Below are 20494 nucleotides of genomic sequence, written 5' to 3' on the forward strand. Positions count from 1 at the left end.
TCGTCACATATTTGAATCGATTTCCAACCGGCTCGCGGTTAATCGTTCAGTCTTAAGTTGCTGGGGTATATTTGTAGCAATAGCCAACAATACATTGTATGGGTCAAAATTATACATTTCTCTTTTATGCCAAAAATCATTTGGATATTAAGTAAAGATCATGTTCCATGAAGATATTTTGTAAATTTCCCACTGTAAATATATCAAAACTTAATTTTTGATTAGTAATATGCATTGCTAAGAACTTCATTTGAACAACTTTAAAGATGATTTTCTCAATATTTAGATTTTTTTGCACCCTCAGATTCCAGATTTTCAAATAGTTGTATCTCAGCCAAATATTGTCCTATCCTAACAAACCATACATCAATGGAAAGATTATTTATTCAGCTTTCAGATGATATATAAATCTCAATTTCAAAAAATTTACCCTTATGACTGGTTTTGTGCTCCAGGGTCACAAATATCCACATTCATATGCTGTTTATAATGGAATATAACCTTGTGAAGCGGTTGAGTGACATCTCACCTGTCTTTATCTGACACAAAGACCTGATTCTTTTACATTAAAACTCATAAAACCTAAAAATGACACAATTTTTAGGGAAGATGGAATGAAGTGATCTAATGCAGACAATGACAGGTCACTATAAATAAATATGAGAAAAGAGGTAAACAATCAAAGGCCTCGTGTGATTTCATAAGAAAACCATTGAGATTAAATGCCCCAAAACGCATTTATAAGGATAAAATGAATAAACGCATATGCTTGAGCAATATTTGACCTTTAAACTGTATGAATGTCCAGGTATGCTATTGTAACAATGGCCTTCACGAAGAATAATGATGATTTCACTCAACGCTCGATGAATGTGCGTGAAAACATCAGTCAATCAATGTTTCAGCTGGAAATGATACAACGATACAATGTTACATGAAAGAGCTCCGGATGTAACATGGCTAAAGCAGAAAGATCTGCCGCGAGACACTAAAACCACACGATCCGACACAAAAGAGCAGATTTATACGCGTTTCTATCGTGCGATGATGATGATGATGATGATGATGTTCTTCCCATTGTCTCTGATAAAGGCCTGCTGCTTGTGTTCTCCTGGCCTGCTGCTGGGCCTGACCTGACAAAAGTGTGTTTTTGCTCGAAAACACAAAGAAAGGCGACTCACTTTCTGCTGCAGTCCAGCAGGATGCCCGTGTAGCTCCTCTCCCGGTACGTGAGCGTCACCACCAGCGTGTCGTTGACGATCTGCTCGACGGTCACCGGGATCCGGGAGCCGGCCCGCAGCTCCTCCGCTACAGCCTGCATCGTCTCCTCGCTCGGTGTCCGGCTGGGCGTCGCTCGATCCCGGCCGCCGGAGCCACGGTCGCGTCGGCCTTCGCTGCTGCTGCGATCCGTCAACGCGCTCGAGACGCTCCGCCGGGACGCGCAATGACGCCATCAGCTCGGCTGTGACATCACCCGTGAAAGACGAGACCCGGAGAGCACCCATCCACTCACACCGCTGCAGAAACCAGTGCCTAGCATGCATTTCCCGCAGGATTTACACGGAGACACCCACTAAAATGTCAGTGGAACTATAGCTCATATACTAAAAAATCTGCTCAGGCATATTTAGAACCTGATTCAAACTAATCCAAAACTCCAGAAACGAATTAATTGTCATTGTAAGTCTTTACCAATCTGCACACTATCCTTTAAACCACCCATTTGTCAGCAAGAAGTTTTTAAATATATATATATATAAAAAAAAAGCATAATCACTTATTCTTTTATATATTTTAATATGTACAGGTCAGAAAGTAGGTTGTTTCATTTTTACATAAATATATCTGTCACGCTGAATGATGATTGAACAATATTTCACCCATATATATATATATATATAGATACTGTATATATTAGTGCTGTCAAACGATTAATCGCATCCAAAATAAACGTTTTTGTTTACATAATATATGTGTGTGTACTGTGTATATTTATTATGTATATATAAAGACACACACATACAGCATATATTTTGAAAATATTAACATGTATATATTTATATAAATTCTATCATATATAAATACATTTAATATATAAACGTAACGTTAAATATATACATGCATGTGTGTGTATTTATATATACATTATAAATATACACAGTACACACATATTAAGTAAACAAAAACTTTTACTTTGGATGCGATTAATCACGATTATTCGTTTGTCAGCACTTCACTTTATATATTTATTATTATTTTTTAATATATACTTTCAAACTGGAAGACTAAAAAAAAAAAACTTTTAACCATGTCCAAAACCATCTGGTTTTACACAAATATCAAAATTATTTTAATTATTTAACTACATGATAGTAATTTTAATTATTTAATTTATTAAAAAATATATATTTTAATTTTCATATTCTACTGAAAGTCTGGGGCTGGGACAATGGCAAAACAGTAAAATGTATTCATAAAAAGACACTGAAAATAAAATGAAAATTAATTAAAAAGAAAATAAATGGAGAAAAATAATCATTATAAAACTTATATATATATATATATATATGTGTGTGTGTGTGTGTGTACGTATGTATATTAAATGGACCTTATTGTCCCTATAAGTGGACATCATAAAAGTGTTATTGTGTCCAAAAAAGTGCTTCATACTTCTGCTCTAAATCTGAATAAATCAAGAAATTACTCAATAAGCTACAAATGAAAACCAGGTTTCCTGAACCAATCCCACAACAAACAGACTGTGGCTTACTGAAGACTTTGTTCCACGCTCAGAAAAAGAAAGCAGCACACTCCACAGCTCAAGCGAGCAGTGCAATATCGCCGTGGGAGTACAGCAACCTTCACAACAGCCGTAGAGGGCATGATCAATATTTAATCAGCTCCTAAAGAGATACTTCTCTGTGATTCCTTAAGTCGGTTAACACCTGCATTGATCCACCGCTGGAGGCTTTCCTCCAGCCTCATATTAAACATACTTTAATCTTAAACTGCTTTTGTGCTGGTGGTCTACCAACAGCGTCTATATAATGGATGTTCTGGCAAGCAGAAGCACAGTTCGGTCTTGACTACACTGTAGTTTGCACAGTTGTCAAGTGTATGAGATTTCTGTAAAGGGAAATACATCAATCAAAGCAATTCATAGCAAAAAAAAAAAAAAACAATTACTGAAGAGAGATAGTAATCATAACACTTTACAATGAAACTTCACTAATAAAAAAGAATTTGCACTAGTGGTCGACCAATATGTCAATAGGGCCAATATTTGGTATGTTAAATTATCAGTATTGTCAACTTAACCTACTTGGTGAGTTTTGCGCACCAAATCGAATGCAAATTATTACTTTTTTAGGGGTGCCAGCAATTATGTGCAAGTGCAATTTACTCGAAACAAAACTAAATCTGCCTTCAACCACCCTGCTCTTCAGATACAAGCATCGGATGGAGAAAAACACCAATTAGCGCTTTAGTAATATGTGAGCTTACACATCAATCTATTTTACATGTCAGACTTACATATTAAAAGAATAGTTCACCCAAAAATGAAAGTTTGCTGAAAATTAATTCATCCTCAGGCCATTAAAGATACAGACGAGTTTGTTTTTCATTGGGCCACATTTGGAAAAAATTATTATTACATCACTGGCTCACCAATGGATCCTCTGCATTCACATCTGGCCAAAATATTAGTCCATCCATAATTCATAATAACACTTCCTCCAGTGAAAAAGTCCATCCCCTGTTGTACTCTCGCATTAAAATCCACTAACATATTTGTTCAGAACTGTGTGAACTGTGATCAGTGCATATTTCTCTCCTGATTCAGACGAGGTGACATTTTCACTGGAGAAAGCAGTATTATGAATAGAGGACTCATATTTTAGCTGGAAGTGGCAGTTTGAAGTTAAAAACGTCTTCATGATGGGTTTGTTTCACTGCTTTTGACTTCACACGATGTTTATTGATGGACTGAAGTCGTGTGGATTACTCGTGGATTACTGTGATATTTTTAGCAGCTGTTTGGACTCTCATTCTGACGGCACCCATTCACTGCAGAGGATCCATTGGTGAGCAAGTGATGTAATGCTAAAATAATAGCTATAATAATAAAAAAGTAATAGACAATTGTGAATAGAACTGTGCTTTATAAAAGTGCATATACAAAAGATTTACAAAAAAACATTCATTTACAAGTTGAACAACATTGTTTTTTTTTTTTTAACTAAAAATAAGTATATACATAGCCTGCCATAACATTTGACAATATACTTGGCAATGCAATATATACAACATGTTGGTTCTCCATTGTAATATCTTCAGATATAATATATAAGAAATATCATATTTTTGGATATATAACATCTAAAAGTGTTGGACAGCCTGTGCTGTAATAGAAGGCTGTACTCATTTTTCATTCATCTCACATAATCCCACAAAACACATTCAGTGAGTCTATAAAAGATATGACAAAATATAAACAGTATGACAGTAGAACACCTTGGAAATAAGGCAGGTAGAGAAATTAACAACCACTGGGTGGCGTTAGCTTCATATATCTACAGTATATATATATAGAAATATCATTGCTTTAGTCTCTCCAGGGAGGTGTAAAAACTTTTTCCTTATCAAATGTCAATGACAATTACTGAAGAGAGATAGTAATCATAACACTTTACAATGAAACTTCACTAATAAAAAAGAATTTGCACTAGTGGTCGACCAATATGTCAATAGGGCCAATATTTGGTATGTTAAATTATCAGTATTGTCAACTTAACCTACTTGGTGAGTTTTGCGCACCAAATCGAATGCAAATTATTACTTTTTTAGGGGTGCCAGCAATTATGTGCAAGTGCAATTTACTCGAAACAAAACTAAATCTGCCTTCAACCACCCTGCTCTTCAGATACAAGCATCGGATGGAGAAAAACACCAATTAGCGCTTTAGTAATATGTGAGCTTACACATCAATCTATTTTACATGTCAGACTTACATATTAAAAGAATAGTTCACCCAAAAATGAAAGTTTGCTGAAAATTAATTCATCCTCAGGCCATTAAAGATACAGACGAGTTTGTTTTTCATTGGGCCACATTTGGAAAAAATTATTATTACATCACTGGCTCACCAATGGATCCTCTGCATTCACATCTGGCCAAAATATTAGTCCATCCATAATTCATAATAACACTTCCTCCAGTGAAAAAGTCCATCCCCTGTTGTACTCTCGCATTAAAATCCACTAACATATTTGTTCAGAACTGTGTGAACTGTGATCAGTGCATATTTCTCTCCTGATTCAGACGAGGTGACATTTTCACTGGAGAAAGCAGTATTATGAATAGAGGACTCATATTTTAGCTGGAAGTGGCAGTTTGAAGTTAAAAACGTCTTCATGATGGGTTTGTTTCACTGCTTTTGACTTCACACGATGTTTATTGATGGACTGAAGTCGTGTGGATTACTCGTGGATTACTGTGATATTTTTAGCAGCTGTTTGGACTCTCATTCTGACGGCACCCATTCACTGCAGAGGATCCATTGGTCAGCAAGTGATGTAATGCTACATTTCAAACAAACTCATCTACATCTTGGATGGCCCGAGAGCCAGCAATTTTTATTTTAAGGTGATTTAATTGTTTTTGAAATAATGCAATACATGTCTTTTTTTTATCTATTTAACATTACATTGCATTTAGGAACTTGCAAGTGCATTTCTCTAAATGTATACATTTGATCAGTGCAATCAGAAGAGACACGGGCCGCTCTCCTGCACTGACTGCAGAGCTTCTTTGCCGTCCTCTTGCTGGCAGGATATACAGACCTCTTCTTGAGAAAGCGGCACCGGAGCTTCAACATGGGGTGTCCGTGCGGATGTGTTGAGAGGGATGGAGCAGGACGCTGTCGTCGGGTTCAGCTGGCAGTTGAAGGTGGCCGTGATGCTGAGATTGACCATGGGGCTGGAGACAGACGGCTGCTCCGGTATGGACTCATCCTGACTGGTGCGCTCCATCCAGTCAGCGCTGCTGTGACTTGAGTCTGGCTGACTCTGGCTGTCCGATGAAGTCATGGACGGCTCCTTCTGGCACCTGTCGACGGGTAACAGGCACTGATAATCAGGTGTGCCGCTCGCTGAGGCATCTTGCTCCAGCTGAAGAGAACAAGAGATGGGAAAGCGATGAAATGAGTATCCCAAAATGCAATGTGCTTAATTTGATATGCCATTCAATCTTTTTTCCACTTTATTTGATTAGACTAATGCAAAAATGCAAAACAACCGCATTTAGTTCTTAGATGATAAATGCATGACACTCCGAGTAAAATATGCAATGTGGACATGAGGTCGTGTGACAAATTAGTAATGTTTGAAGGATTTCTTGTTGTACAATATACAGAGAAGACAGATTTTGAATAGCATACTACCTTTTCTGAAATAAAAACAAAAAAGCAGAAATAGTAAGAGTAGTATGCTAGTATGCTATTCCTTTAAATGGAAGAAAATAAGAATTACACTCTTAATACGTCTTTATAGTAGGAGTAGTATGCTATTTCTGTCTATGAAAGAAAACAAGATATGTATCTATATTTAGCAGAAATAGTAAGAGTAGTATGCTAGTATGCTATTCTTTTCTATGGAAGAAAACAACTACTGTGCATGCATAATTATTAGGCAAGTTGATCATATTTTTTTTTATCAATTCCAAACCACATCTTTTAATTTTGCTGAAAGATGCCTTATATTCACATGGGCCAAAAAGAGATTTAACACACTAAAAAGTCAAAAATGAAGGTGAAGAATTAGGTATTAAAGCGAGAATTAAACATCAGGAACCCTTTAGTCTCCAGTGCCACTGCGATCTCCAGAACGGCACACTCTATAAGGAGTCTCTATATGTACAAGGTGTCAGGTTCTCAGAGACTTTGCTAAAGGAATCCTGAAACATGAGCCCCGCTTCATAAGAATCACAAGATGAAGTGTTGTGAGGTACGTGAAGAGGTTGAGAGGGACTCCTGGGGGACCAGCACCACTTCCTCTTATATCACTGTTTATCACAAGAATTCATCTTCCAGAATTTTTCAGTAAGTTTTGGGAGTTCATTTTAAGTCCAGGTTCATCATGCTCATTGTTAGTAGCAGATCACACCATGACTTCCTCGCCACCGCCTCTGTTGTCTGACTTGAACTGGTGCTGGTACCTCAAGAGTCACTCTCAACCTCAATCTGTCCTTCCTTACAAATCAGTCTTCATGTACTTCAAGACACTTCAGCTTACTTCAGGAGACTCCAGGTCATTCACAGTTCTGGAAAACGGTGCTACTGGAGATGAAAAGGTTCCTGATTGTTTAATTCTTCACCTTACTTCTTTAAATCTTTAGCAGTTAATATCGTTTTTGTGACCCTGCTGCCCCAAGGAGCAATTTCTTGTCCAACAGTCACCTTAATTTAGCAATTTTGGTAACACTTTATTATAGGGACCAATTCTCACTGTTGCTTATTAGCATGCTTATTATTATTAACATATTGGCTGTTTATTAGTGCTTATAAAGCACATATTCTGCATGACCATATTCTACATCCCTACAACTACCTTACTAACTATTAATAAGCAGCAGATTAGGAGTTTATTGAGGCAAAATTCATAGTTAATAGTTCGTTTGTTAATAGCGAGAATTGAACCTTAATATAAAGTGTGACCGCAATTTCTATAGTATTTCATCTGTCTCATGGGCATTTAATAATTTGTGACTTTTCAGTGTGTTGAATCTCTCTTTTTTAGCAACATGCTCAATAATTATGCACACCTGAATATAAGGCGTTTTTCACTATATATCACTTATAAATGATTATATACAAAATGAATGGTAGTTATTAAGATTGATGTGGTTTGGAATTGGTAAAAAGTGCTTGGAAAAAAAATAGTAAGAATATCAACTTGCCTAACAATTATGCATGCAATGTATATTTTTGTATGGCAGAAAAAAATTGTAGTATGCGATTTCTTTAAATGGAAGAAAATGAGATGTACTCTTGCTATATCTTTATATGGCAGAAATAGTAAGAGCAGTATGCTACACTGAATTAAATTAACAATAAAAATCACCTTCTTTAATAGTGCTTTGCTTTTTCAATGCAACTTGTTTGATAGTAAAGCAGCACCAAAATAATTGCTTTAAACATACTATTTTTCATTGTATGCAGTACATAATATGCAATACGAACTTGAAAGCGTACCTTGTTGGCATCTGTGATCGGAACCTTTTGTAAACCTGCTGGAGGAACAAAGTGAAAAGACTTTGGTGACTAAGGTGATCATTTCGCATAATTAATTATGCTGATTACAAGAGAAGCTAATCTGAATCTAAAGTGCTGATAACATTTAACTCAGCAACCGAAATCATTTTTCTGATCTCAGTCTGTTAAAATTGAAATGAAAATGCCTACAGTACCTTTCCTCTTTCGTAACTTGCAAGCGATAATCACCGTCACTGCCAATGTCAGCAAAACCAGCACGCACACAACAATGACTGGAGAGCACAGAGAAAAAGACCGAATCAGAGAAGAAAACCCAGTTGAAGAACAATGAAAGGTCAACAGTGATAGCAAGGGAGGAAGGAAATGTGAAAAATTCAAATAATGAACAAGCAAAGCATCAAAAAGTCACTCGTTGGCAGATATATGAATAACAAACTCATAACATTGATTAATGGTTCACTTACAAAAGTACCATGTTTTATGAATATGGTACTATTATACTATTCTTTAAAGCACCTCCATGAAGTACAATTTAAATACTATCACTCATAGAGTGCAATAGTCTGGTTCTAGAAAAATAAGTCTAATTTTCTCCAGAAGGGAAATGCTTTTTTAACGATAACTCACAAATCTTTAAAAAAAAAAAAGACCTGCTGTGAGCTACAATGGTATATGCTGTTGCTGAAGCCATCAGCCTGCGTTTTTTAAATAATCATATCAGCAGAATTCCAGATGAAAAACTACATCTTCCTCATTGTGCAGAGAAATTTCCAGTAATTGGGGAACTGCAAATTGTGCTAAAAATACTCTTTGCGAATGAAGCATTGCGAATTATATAAATCCAGCTAACACAAATATGTTCTAAGAACATTCCCAGTGAGTTATGAAAATGCTATTTCTGAATGTTCTCTAAAAAGTCAAAACTTCAACTTTTTCAAATGTTTTAAAAATGTCATATATGAACATTAAAGGGGTCATATGATGCTGCTAAAAAGAACATTATTTTGTGTATTTGGTGTAATGAAATCTGTTTATGCGGTTTAAGTTTCAAAAAACATATTTTCCACATACTGTACATTATTGTTTCTCCTCTATGCCCCGCCTTTCTGAAACGCGTCGATTTTTACAAAACTAATCGCGGGTTAGAGTGAGCGGCGGCCGGTGGATTCGACGAAGGAGCGTCCGACAGGCTTGCAGCAACCACATGTGACGACCCCGGGCTGGACTCCGCTTCGTCCACGGTGAAAGCCGATCCGGCGATCCACAGCGTGAAGTTGATGTATTTCCTCAGCGACCAGCACGGATCAGCTCCAGGCATGACGAAGCAGATATCGTCCTCTTTTGGAAGGCCAACCAAAGTAGATTCGCTTTCACAACGAAACACACAGTGCCTTCACAACAATACTACAGCGAGAATAAAAGTTACGCCTTCTTTCTTTGCGTGAACATTTGGGCGGCGTTATGCAAATCTTCCCACATAGTGATGTAGATATGTGTGGGGGCGTGTTAGAACGCGCCGTTTTAGGTAGGCGTGGTTGACTCTTAACTTTTATAAAGAATATCTCTTTGGATTTGAGACTTTAGTCTTTGCAACTTTACAGATCTTCTTCATGCACCAAGAGCTTGTAACACTTCAAAGAGAAAGGAAAAATTGAAATCGCATCATATGACCCCTTTAAGGTAACATTCCACTTGATCATTTTGCAAACATTATGGAAATGTTACTTTTGAATGTTTTCTGAAACAACTAGGAACATTTAAAAATGTTAGTTTTTAGAAGACCAAATAACTTTGAATGAACATTCTATTAATGTTACTAGATGAACTTTTATTCATAACTTCTGAGGATGTTCTCTGTTAGCTGTTGGAGAGTCAATCTTTGTACCACCAATTAGCCATCAATTTTAATGAGATTATGTAAATCACAATGCTTCATCGGATTGTACTTCTTTTTTTTCCCCTCATAAAAAAAAAAAAAAAGTACATAGTCTTTGTCTTTTCGCTTAATTTTCAAATACTTTTTTGTTTCAAATCAAAGTTTGTAATGTGATTCACTTCATAGCTTATTGGTTTGGTTCATGGCTTAAAACAGTTTAACAGACTTTTTAAAAATCATTTTGGAAAAAAAAAATGAATAGGAAAAGTACTTATGGAACCAAAGCTGCTGAAAAAGTGGGTGGGCACTGTTGAACTATATTAAATGCCACTTTGAAATATTTGATTCTGAATGGCTGATAACAGCATTCAATCATTTTTGCAAAATTTTCGCAACTCTTTAACTGACCTTTGTAAAAAGTGACTTATTTCCTCCATAGCAAATGTTATTCTGATAGCATGGTAACACTGTGGTACTTTTATATGGGTTGTAAACTAAATTCTAGTGACATGGCCTCATATTTACCAATATAGTAGATCATGTCTTTTGAGTCAGGGGACCGACTTTTGCTGAGTGTTGTTGATGTGCTTGGTGTCGCGCTGCTCAATGGAGGCAGAGATGTGGTGGTGGTCGTGTTCATGCGCTGTGTTTCCTCCGTTTGGCTCCATAATTTACTCGGTTGTTTTGGCTGAGGATGCTTGGGTGATGGTGGTGGCGTCATCTCACACAATGTGTCAGTTGTAGAGCTGCCAAGTCTTAAAACTGACCTGCCTTCACATCTAACAGAGAAAAAGACAAATAAGCCATATGCATGTGTGTGCATTTGTAAGTAGTGAGTCTTTCTTTCCATTTGCATCTTACTGTGTGTGTGGTTTACACCGCTCAGCATTACTGTGGTTTGAAAACGTTCCAGACGGACACAATGCACACTTGACATCAGATATAGGTGATCCTGCATTCACAAACACAGCAAAATGATGATAACACATGGCATTAGCCTATTAAAACAAATGTTCAAATAATGCATCAAATGACTTTATGTATTTGACTGGATAAATAGACTTATTTCCCAATGAAAATGCTAGTTTAAATAGCCAATAACTGGAAATCATTTCCTACTTGTGGTATTAGTGGGTGTAGATATTGAGGGGAAGGGCATTTGAAAACTAGAGCATTTTATTGGACAAAAGTCTTTTATTTTCCCAGAAGAGATAGTATATTTTAGATGTGAATGTATTAAAAGTGAATTTCGTCAACTTTTACGTGTGTTGGTAAATTTAGAGTTAACAGACATAGACTAAAGGCTACACAACTCCAATTCTGACTACACACATGTAAGTGTTTGTGTACAATAGCTTACCTTCTTTGGCGACATATTCACCGGGTTTGCAGGATCTATATTTTTTACATTCCTCACATTCTTGATTGAAATTACGTTTAGAACAGAACATCCCAGGCTTGCAAACGCAAACAGCTTTGGTATCAGCAGAGCAGTTTGTGCCATAAATCAGTCCTTTCACTAACCAGAAGAAATGAACAGCAAGTCCGTTAGAAATTTAATGGGGAAAAAAATACAAGAAAATTCTGTAACATTTTATTATAAGTCCCATTTGTTAACATTGGTTAACTATATTAGGTACATGAACTAAGAATGAAAAATACTTCTGAAGCATTTATGAAAGGTCCTATTAATTTCAACATAATGCAATATTAACGTCAATATTATTTAATGGACCTTATTTAAACTAAACTAACAATGAACAGTTGTATTTTTAAAAACTAACAAAGATTAATAAATACTGTAACAAATGTACTGTATATTCATAAGCGATATAAAACTATATGGTAAACAGTCCTCAACTTAGTAAAGTTGTGGAAATCAGCATGTCATTTACATTTAATATGTAAATTTATATTTAATATTTTACTTAAAGGCAGAGTAAGTGATTTTTCAAAAACACTTTAGAAAACTGATTCGGGCCGAATCGCAAAACAAACTTGTAGCCAATCAGCAATAAGGGGCGTGTCTACTCGTGATGTGGAGGAGAGCGCGTTCAGTGCATGGGACGGACATTAGCCGAGCCGATCGACAGAAAGATAGAGATGGCGGATAAAAAATAAAAGAGGAAAACGTCTGCGGAACGATAAGGCAAGAAGTAGGACCCGTGTAAATATCGGATCAGCTTTCCAGCGCTGGAGAGAACTCAAGGAGCGGAGGCCTGCGATCGGACGCCGAGGTTGCTTTGTTTCTTCTCAATAGGTGAGTAACAACGTGTGTCTACAACAGCTAAAGTCTGCCTACACTGGACGCGATCAAACGACCGTTGAAAACCATTTGAAATTTGTGTCAGCACGTCATAAATAAAACCCGGCAGCAGTTTCCTTGCCGCGCCGCTCACGTCCGTAGACACGGTGTAACATTGGTTTTGCTTTGTTTCACAGAACTAATCGTTGCCTGGGTTGCGTACGTATATGTGCGGCGGAGCTATCAAAATAGGGGCAAGACCCTTTTGGGGTAGGGGCGTGTTTGTTTTGGTGATTTCAAATATCAACATTGGCTACCAGAAATCACTTACTCTGCCTTTAAAGCAGTAGTTCATACAAAAATGCAAATTCTGTCATCATTTACTCTTCAGACATATGGTAGCTTTGTGTGAGGAATAGCCAAACATTTAAGTTATTTTTGTAGCTTGAAAGCCTCTGCTCACCATTCACTTTCATTGAGCAGAAAAGTGAGGTGCTGAACTTCTCATTTTGTGGTTTACCAAAAAAAGAAATGCATAAGGGTTTGGAAGGCCAGAAGGATTTTGGATGAGCTATTTCTTTTAGGGTGTTTTCAAACCTAGTTCATTTGAGCCCTCCAAACAGAGCTCGGTTCAGGCTGTAAATGTGAACCAACCAAACCAAGTGATTTCAGACCCCCTAAAAGGACCCAAAAGCGAACCGTACTCACCCTCAAGCCATCCTAGATGTATATGACTTTCTTCTTTCAGACAAATACAATTGGAGTTACATTAAAAAATGTCCCGGCTCTTCCAAGCTTTATAATGGCAGTGAATGGGTGTTGAGATTTTGAAGTCCAATAAAGTGCATCCATCCATCATAAAAAGTGCTCCACAGGGGGTTAATAAAGGCCTCCTGAACCGAATTGATGCATTTGTGTAAGAAAAACATCTAGATTTAAAACTTTATAAACCGTAATCTCTAGCTATAGACATTTTTCTTACACAAATGCATTGCATCACTTCAGGAGGCCTTTATTAACCCCCTGGAACCATGTGGAGCACTTTTTTATGATGGATGGCTTCACTTTATTTGACTTTTATTGTACTATTGAATATCAACAGCCATCACTGCCATTATAAAGCTTGGAAGAGCCAGGACATTTTTTAATATAACTGAGATTGTATTCATCTGACAGAAGAAAGTCATATACACCTAGGAGGGTTCGAGGGCGAGTAAATTATAGGGTCATTTTCATTTTTGGGTGAACTATCCCTTTAAAAGATTTAATAATAGGGGTAATGAAACATAGACATGAAATCTAGGCAAAGTCTAGATTTTATTAGAAATACAATATTTTTTTCAGGCAGTAACCATGCTCTCTTCCCCTGAATATTGTCAAAAAGATTATACCAAAAATGTTACATCTAGGGGATGTGTAAACAGAGTAATGTAACAATTGCTTTATATGTTTACTGTTATATTTTCTATCAAGAAGACAAACACCATCCAATAAAAGTTCAGGCATAACTGTTTTTCTTTCATTAAAGCAAAGGTATGTTTTAAATAAGTGCACATAACTTGGGAGACAATGTCTTAAATTCGTCATACTCCAGTATAGTGCCATCATTTTAAAATAAATCCAAAACAAAGGTAATACCTCTATCATACCACTTGTCTATAAAAAAAGGATTTTGTTCACTTTCATCTGGTTCACTTAAAGGGATAGTTCACCTAAAAATGAAAATTCTGTCATTAATTACTCACCCTCATGTCATTCCAAACCCGTAAGACCTTTGTTCATCTTCGGAACACAGCAACACAACTACCAAGTTCAAGGCACAGAAATTGTTGAATAAAGTTATTTTTGTTTTCTTTGCGGACAAAGTTTTGTCATAGCGTCATAAAATTACGGTTGAACCACTGATGTCACATGGACTATTTTAACAATGTCCTTACTACCTTTATGGACCTTGAACGTGTTAGTTGTGTTGCTGTCTATGGAGGGTCAGAAAGCTCTTGGATTTCATCAAAAATATCTTAATTTGTGTTCCAAAGAAAAACGAAGGTCTTATGGGTTTGGAACTATTTGAGGGTAACTAATGACAGAATTTAAATTTTTGGATGAACTATCCCTATAAGTGAACTGGGTTTGGTTCTTTTAAAACAAACTATATGTGAAAACACCCTTAGATGTATACCAATTCCAGATTAGTACTGAAACACACCTTTTTGACCGTGGAGTGTTTTATTAAAATAGTCAACTCACCACCTTTACACTTTCGACAAGAGAAACAGTTGGGAAAATGGTTTATATTTTCTGAGTAATGTCCATCTTGGCAGGGTTCACAGATGGTGTCCGAATTACTAGTGCACTCAAACACCAGATGAGTCCCTAGAATAAATATAAATACTTCAGAGGCCAGTTATAAATTAGTCACAATGTTAAGACTGTGTCTTAAGCCCAAAACACACTGCACGATTTTAGCAATCCTGTATAAAATCACTGGATGTCACATTGTGCGACATGGATCTAATAAACTTGGTTACGACGTGTGTGTAGACTGTACGATGATGACACCTATTGACTCGTACGCTACGACACACGTTACTATAGAAGAATAAAACGTCATCAGCATGCGCTAGTAGTACACAAAAAGCATGATAAATCACGCTTTAGCAGTTGTATTTTTTATGTGTGCTGAAAAAAGTGGAAGCAGCGAAAGAGGAAGGCATAAGAGCTTGAGGTAAGAACTAGTTTGACTAAAGGCTGGAATACACTACACGACTTTTAAAATCTGAACAGATTTTTAAAACACTAGGCATCATACACTTACCGACATTGTAAATAGTGACAGAGGAAAACTGGCCATCATACACTAAACGACTGAGGAGGATACTCTAGCAGACTTTGAAGTCGTTCCGATCACAACAAACTCACACAGAAACGTGCGGCTTGTTGCTAGGAAACGACTGACAAATGAAAACAATGTGTGTTCTAAAATCGGCTGAAAATTTCAAACATGTTTGATCTTCTCCAACTGGGTGGATTTAGAGTCTGAAGCTAAAAAAATCAGAGTCTGTGACCATCATACACTACGTGATTTTTTATGAAAATCTGTCAACTCAAATCAGCTGACTGGCTTTGACTTTCGCCAACTAGCGTGGACTTCTCCAGACTGTAATTCGGTGGAAAATTGGGGTAAAAATTGCGTAGTGTATTCCAGGCTTAACTAGCAGTTAACCAAGTGGTAATCAGTTTTACTTTTCAGATTTAAATTAGACAAGTATACTATTTTATGTAACTGACTTTAAAAAGTTATGACCAGTCTTGATGAAAAAAATTGGATGACTAACTTTTAAGACTAGTCTAAGTAGTTTATGCAACTGGCCACAAAACTTGGAGTTGCTTCAAAATGTCATAAAAACAGTGATATTTCCTTGTAAATTACAACACAAATGTTTACATTCTCTCCTACACTCTCTGTGCTTTACGACCTACCTGGTTTGCATCTACTGCAGCACAGTTCCAGTTGTCTGACGTAATATTCAGAGGATGCATTGTTACATGTTCCAACTGATCCATATGGCAGAGGTGTCTATGAAAACAAAGGGGAAAAAGCCAAAAATATCACTGACATTTTCCTTGGATTATCAGGAACTGATTCTTGTCTTGTGAACGAAACACTGCCCACCACTTCCTCATAGTCACAATATACGTCTTCTCTGTGAGTCGTTTCCCAAGGACGCTAATGCTGCTACTAGAGTCTTTAGTTTAGACAGTTTATTTGGCGCAGGCTTTTGCACAAGGTTCACATGTTTACATGAAATATGTCAAAAACAGTAGAAATATCCATTTGTACTGAAAACGCTGATGTGATAGTTTCAGATTTGCACTTGTCAGCTACAAAAAAGAAGCTCAGTAACAAGTGACAAACTGATATATCAGCCAAACCGATTAATTGGCTGACATATAGTCATTTTGATAATGATAAATTTACCCGCTTCGCAATTTAACATAAACACAACCTTTAGTGTCAGCAAGAATCTACTAACAGCTTTATCAATGAATGAAATTTTTTTTTTAGTGATGTACAAAAAAAAGGTTTCGCTAAAATTTTGAGAGGCGGCTCATTGCCGAAGAACTTTACTACGATCAATTAATTTATCAATTTATCATAAAGAGTTGAAACTACCCTAATTTCATTTTATTTTCAGTTTCAGCTAAATTAAAACTTTATATATGCACTGAAAAATTAATGCCAGTGTATTGCTTTTTTTTTCAACCACAATTTTATAAAATAAGCTTTTGTAAAGTAATAGTGCTGTCAAACGATTAATCGCGATTAACTGCATCCAAAATAAAAGTTTTTGTTTACATAATTTATGTGTGTGTTCTGTGTATATTTATTATGTATATATAAAGACACACGCATACAGCGTATGTTTTGAAAATATTTACATGTATATATTTATATTCATATAAATTATATCATATATAAATAAATATATTTAATATATAAACGTAACATATTTTTCTTAAATATATACATGCATGTGTGTGTATTTATATATACATAATAAATATACACAGTACACACACATATATTATGTAAACAAAAACTTTTATTTTGGATGCGATTAATCGTTTGACAGCACTATAAAGTAATTATAAAAATCTTAGCATAATATTAGCCAACAGCCACCCTGATATCAACAAACGGGAATCACCATTGGAAGGTATTAATTTGACACATTCAAATCTGTGATACCATTTGAATTTGACCAGTATGGGTTTTTCCATGCTGTTGCTGATGTAAATATAGATATGAATAAACATGACAATTTACTGAAAGGAAATGGGACATATATAGTTTAAATGTTGGCACAATAATTACTGATCTGAAAAATTTGTTATGCAAAGTTTGCATTATGACATTCTCATGCTGGTCAGTAGGATTTGGAAATGACAGAATGAAGTAACTGACTTTATATTCTACTTTCCTTTAGCCTACACAGTTAAGAGGTCAACCACACACATGGTATTTTTGCAGTGGAAAGTGCCGTGAACCGATACGAATGGCCAAAATGGGCCAAGGGCAATGGAGAGTGGCAAAGATAAAAGACTGAGGTTTATCTGACCTTTAATGACCTAAGTTCTGACCACTATACTGGGTCTGTCCTGACAGATTTGCATGCATACAGAGACTCTGAGGATTGCGGTGTCTGAGTGCAGTAGGTGTCCATGCAGAACTCCAAATGAATGGGGGGTGGGGGAGGTTATGCAGAGGAGATCAAAAGCAGAAGTGAAATCAGAAGGAAATGACTGTTAAGAAGCTAAATAATAACGTGCAAATTAGTGCGGGAAAAACAGTAATGACTGGGAAACTCAGATCGGGAAACCAGACAAGCTGTTCAGAGGAAAAGCAAAGGGTCTTTTGTAAAATGTCGGGAACTTTTTGACTGCTCTGAAAGTCCAGCTTAAATTTGTTTATCTGCTTTCAAAACTTGCCACAGATCAAATTTACCAAGAGATCATTTATGATATTTCTTGATATGAATATCATATTTGTATGGAAGCACGCTTCCGCCATTGAATAAAAAATAAAAAGAAGGTATTTGCAACTATATCTCGCAACTCTGACTTTTTTCTCGCAACTGTTTACACTTCTCAATTCTGATTTTTTTTCCCCCAACAAACTCGCCATTGTGAGTTATGAAGTCAGAATTGTGGGATATAAACTCACAATTGCAATAGATATATTTTTTCTCACAGTTGCAAATTTATATTTTGCAATCACGAGTTTATAAAAAAAATCTAAATTGCTAGTTTATATCACCCAATTTTGAGAAAAAAGTCAGAATTGCAAATTTATATAAAGCAATACTGAGGAAAAAAAACAGTTAGAATTGTTTTTGTTTTATTTTTCCAGATTGTTTGATATCCACCAAAGCAAATCTTACTAAACATATCCAGGTCACATTTTTTTTAACCTCAGAATCAATGTAAAATACTAATTATATTATGCTTAAAAAAAATTGTGCATATTTTTTGCAGCAGTCAAGAGTAAATGTATGTTTGCAGCTGAACTCCCATAGAAACAAGTGTTGCAATGCAATCAAGTTTAACGCGAAATCATTACAAATCACATTTCAAAGGCCTAGTATTTCCCACAATTCTCAGTGTGAACCCTCAAATGGTTAAAGGTGGATTCAGCAAGATCTCTAACAGATTGTTGAGTCTGTATCGGCACTTTTACTGATCTCTGCATCTAAAAAGGGTGCCACTTTCTGCCACAGACCAAATTGCACAGAATGATTTAAGAATTGTCGCAATCGAATGACACACTCAACTCATGTGGTGGGTTCTGACAAATGACTCATTTATAACTGACTGAAAGAAACTGTATGAGATAAAAGGGCTACCATTTAAGTCAACATCAAATCAAAATTTTAGCTTATGAAAACAATGTCTGCAAGAAATTCACATCCTGATATAATCAAACAGATTAGACGTTACGAAAAATGACTGCATCATCTCTAAAACCACTGACAAGTCTTCTCAGCCAAACGACAAACGCTGAAGATGTTAAGAGGAAATTGTTGAGGTGTGTTACTGGGAAACGACCCACATATACAGGCCAGCAGACTTCCTCCATGCAACAGTGCGCTTTACTGAAAACCGGAGACTGAGCGCTTATCTTTACTTTATCAGCATCCTTGTAAGCCAACCAAACCAGAGTAAAAGCCTCTCTCTGAGCCGATTACACCAACAAGCCCTAACACATTTACACACTGCATGCAAAAAGCACACACGTGTTTCTTGTTAAAAATGCATGCAACCTAATCAAGATCATTCAGTAATCTGTGCATGTATCTTTTTATTATTTAAGCAACTGCGTGCTCTTTGTTCTGAGCTTCAGCACGTTTTTCAGTCAAAGCAGGTTTATTTTCCCATGACTTGTAGATCATGTACGTGGAATTATAACAAGCAGAGCAAGTGGAATCTGCGGTGTAAGTTTTTAAAGAGGTGACTAAAGAGACAGAGACAGGGCTGTTTAACAAGGCTTTATTTACATTCTTACTTGATATGTGGTAAAGTACGCGGATGTGTTCTAGTTAAACTGTGATGTACGTGAACTCCCCACCTTCTCAATCTAGACCACAAGAAAAACTAGCTATAAAAATGATTCGACATTACACTGGATACTTCCGTTCTAGACAGCACTTGCGGTAGGCAGCTTATCACCCTATGATGCTGCACACTGGGTTATGATGGCGAGAACTGCGGTCTTTGTAGGGTTCGTTGGGTTTTTCCAGATGCTTATGTCCAACAATATTGTCTATGTAGGCACTGTAGATGAATAGACTTCGCCTATGCCCATCATGCCCAAAATGTTGCCTAAATAGACAGCCCACTATATTTTAAGATACCTACACTCTTAAAAATAAAAAGTTTCTTTATTGGCATCAAGGGTTCCACAAAGAACATCCACAGAATCTTTTCATTCCACAAAACTTTGAAGTGGAAAAAGGTTCTTCAAACTAAGAAAAAAATTCCATGTCTATTGTTGCACACTTTGTTTTGCCAGTCCATGCAGGCAGTATATTATGCTTTATGATGCCATCTAGGTAGGCAGGTCACTCGGTTTTTCCCAAAAACAGGCCATCTAGATTGGCAGTATGCTGGGTTTCGCATATGCCCATTATGACAAGATACGGTCTAAGTTGAGTGGTGCTTGTGCCCAAAATGCTGTCTAATGAGGCAGCACACCATGTTTTAAAGGAGTGGTTCATTGCGATTTCACTTTTTTAATGTTAGTTAGTGTGTAATGTTGCTGTTTGAGCATAAACAATATCTGCAAAGTTACGAAGCTGAAAGTTCAATGCAAACGGAGATATCGTCTTTTAAAATTCAGGCAGTTTAATGCCTACAAAAACGGCTAGTAGGGACTACAACGAGTTACTTCCCGGGTTGGTGACATCACAAACCCAGATAAACCCCGCCCTCGGGAAAAGGCAGCAAAGGGGGCGAGGCCATGCTGCGCTGCTTTAGAGAAGAGGAAGAGAAAACGTCTCCAGGTTACGTATGTAACCATGGTTCCCCGAAGGGAACGAGACAC

General features: G+C 36.6%; 1 protein-coding gene across 2 annotated transcripts in view; it reads right to left on the minus strand.

Moving 5' to 3' along the window:
- Positions 1-5635: 5635 nt before the first annotated feature.
- LOC107756653 (tumor necrosis factor receptor superfamily member 1B-like) overlaps positions 5636-20494 on the minus strand; it is a 16485-nt gene continuing 1626 nt past the window's right edge. The window contains exons 2-9 of one of the 2 annotated variants that reach the window (XM_016573849.1): positions 15874-15970; positions 14641-14766; positions 11509-11667; positions 11010-11100; positions 10674-10927; positions 8467-8544; positions 8252-8289; positions 5636-6170 (exon numbers count right to left, since the gene is read on the minus strand). In XM_016573849.1, the coding sequence (XP_016429335.1) occupies positions 5766-6170; positions 8252-8289; positions 8467-8544; positions 10674-10927; positions 11010-11100; positions 11509-11667; positions 14641-14766; positions 15874-15970 (1248 nt within the window). In that variant the 3' untranslated portion in view covers positions 5636-5765. The remainder of the gene's footprint in view (positions 6171-8251; positions 8290-8466; positions 8545-10673; positions 10928-11009; positions 11101-11508; positions 11668-14640; positions 14767-15873; positions 15971-20494) is intronic. The other variant, XM_016573850.1, reaches the window with a different exon arrangement.

Source organism: Sinocyclocheilus rhinocerous, unplaced genomic scaffold (genome assembly GCF_001515625.1).
Source record: "Sinocyclocheilus rhinocerous isolate Xijiao unplaced genomic scaffold, SAMN03320098_v1.1 scaffold532, whole genome shotgun sequence".
Classification (NCBI taxonomy): Eukaryota; Metazoa; Chordata; class Actinopteri; order Cypriniformes; family Cyprinidae; genus Sinocyclocheilus; species Sinocyclocheilus rhinocerous.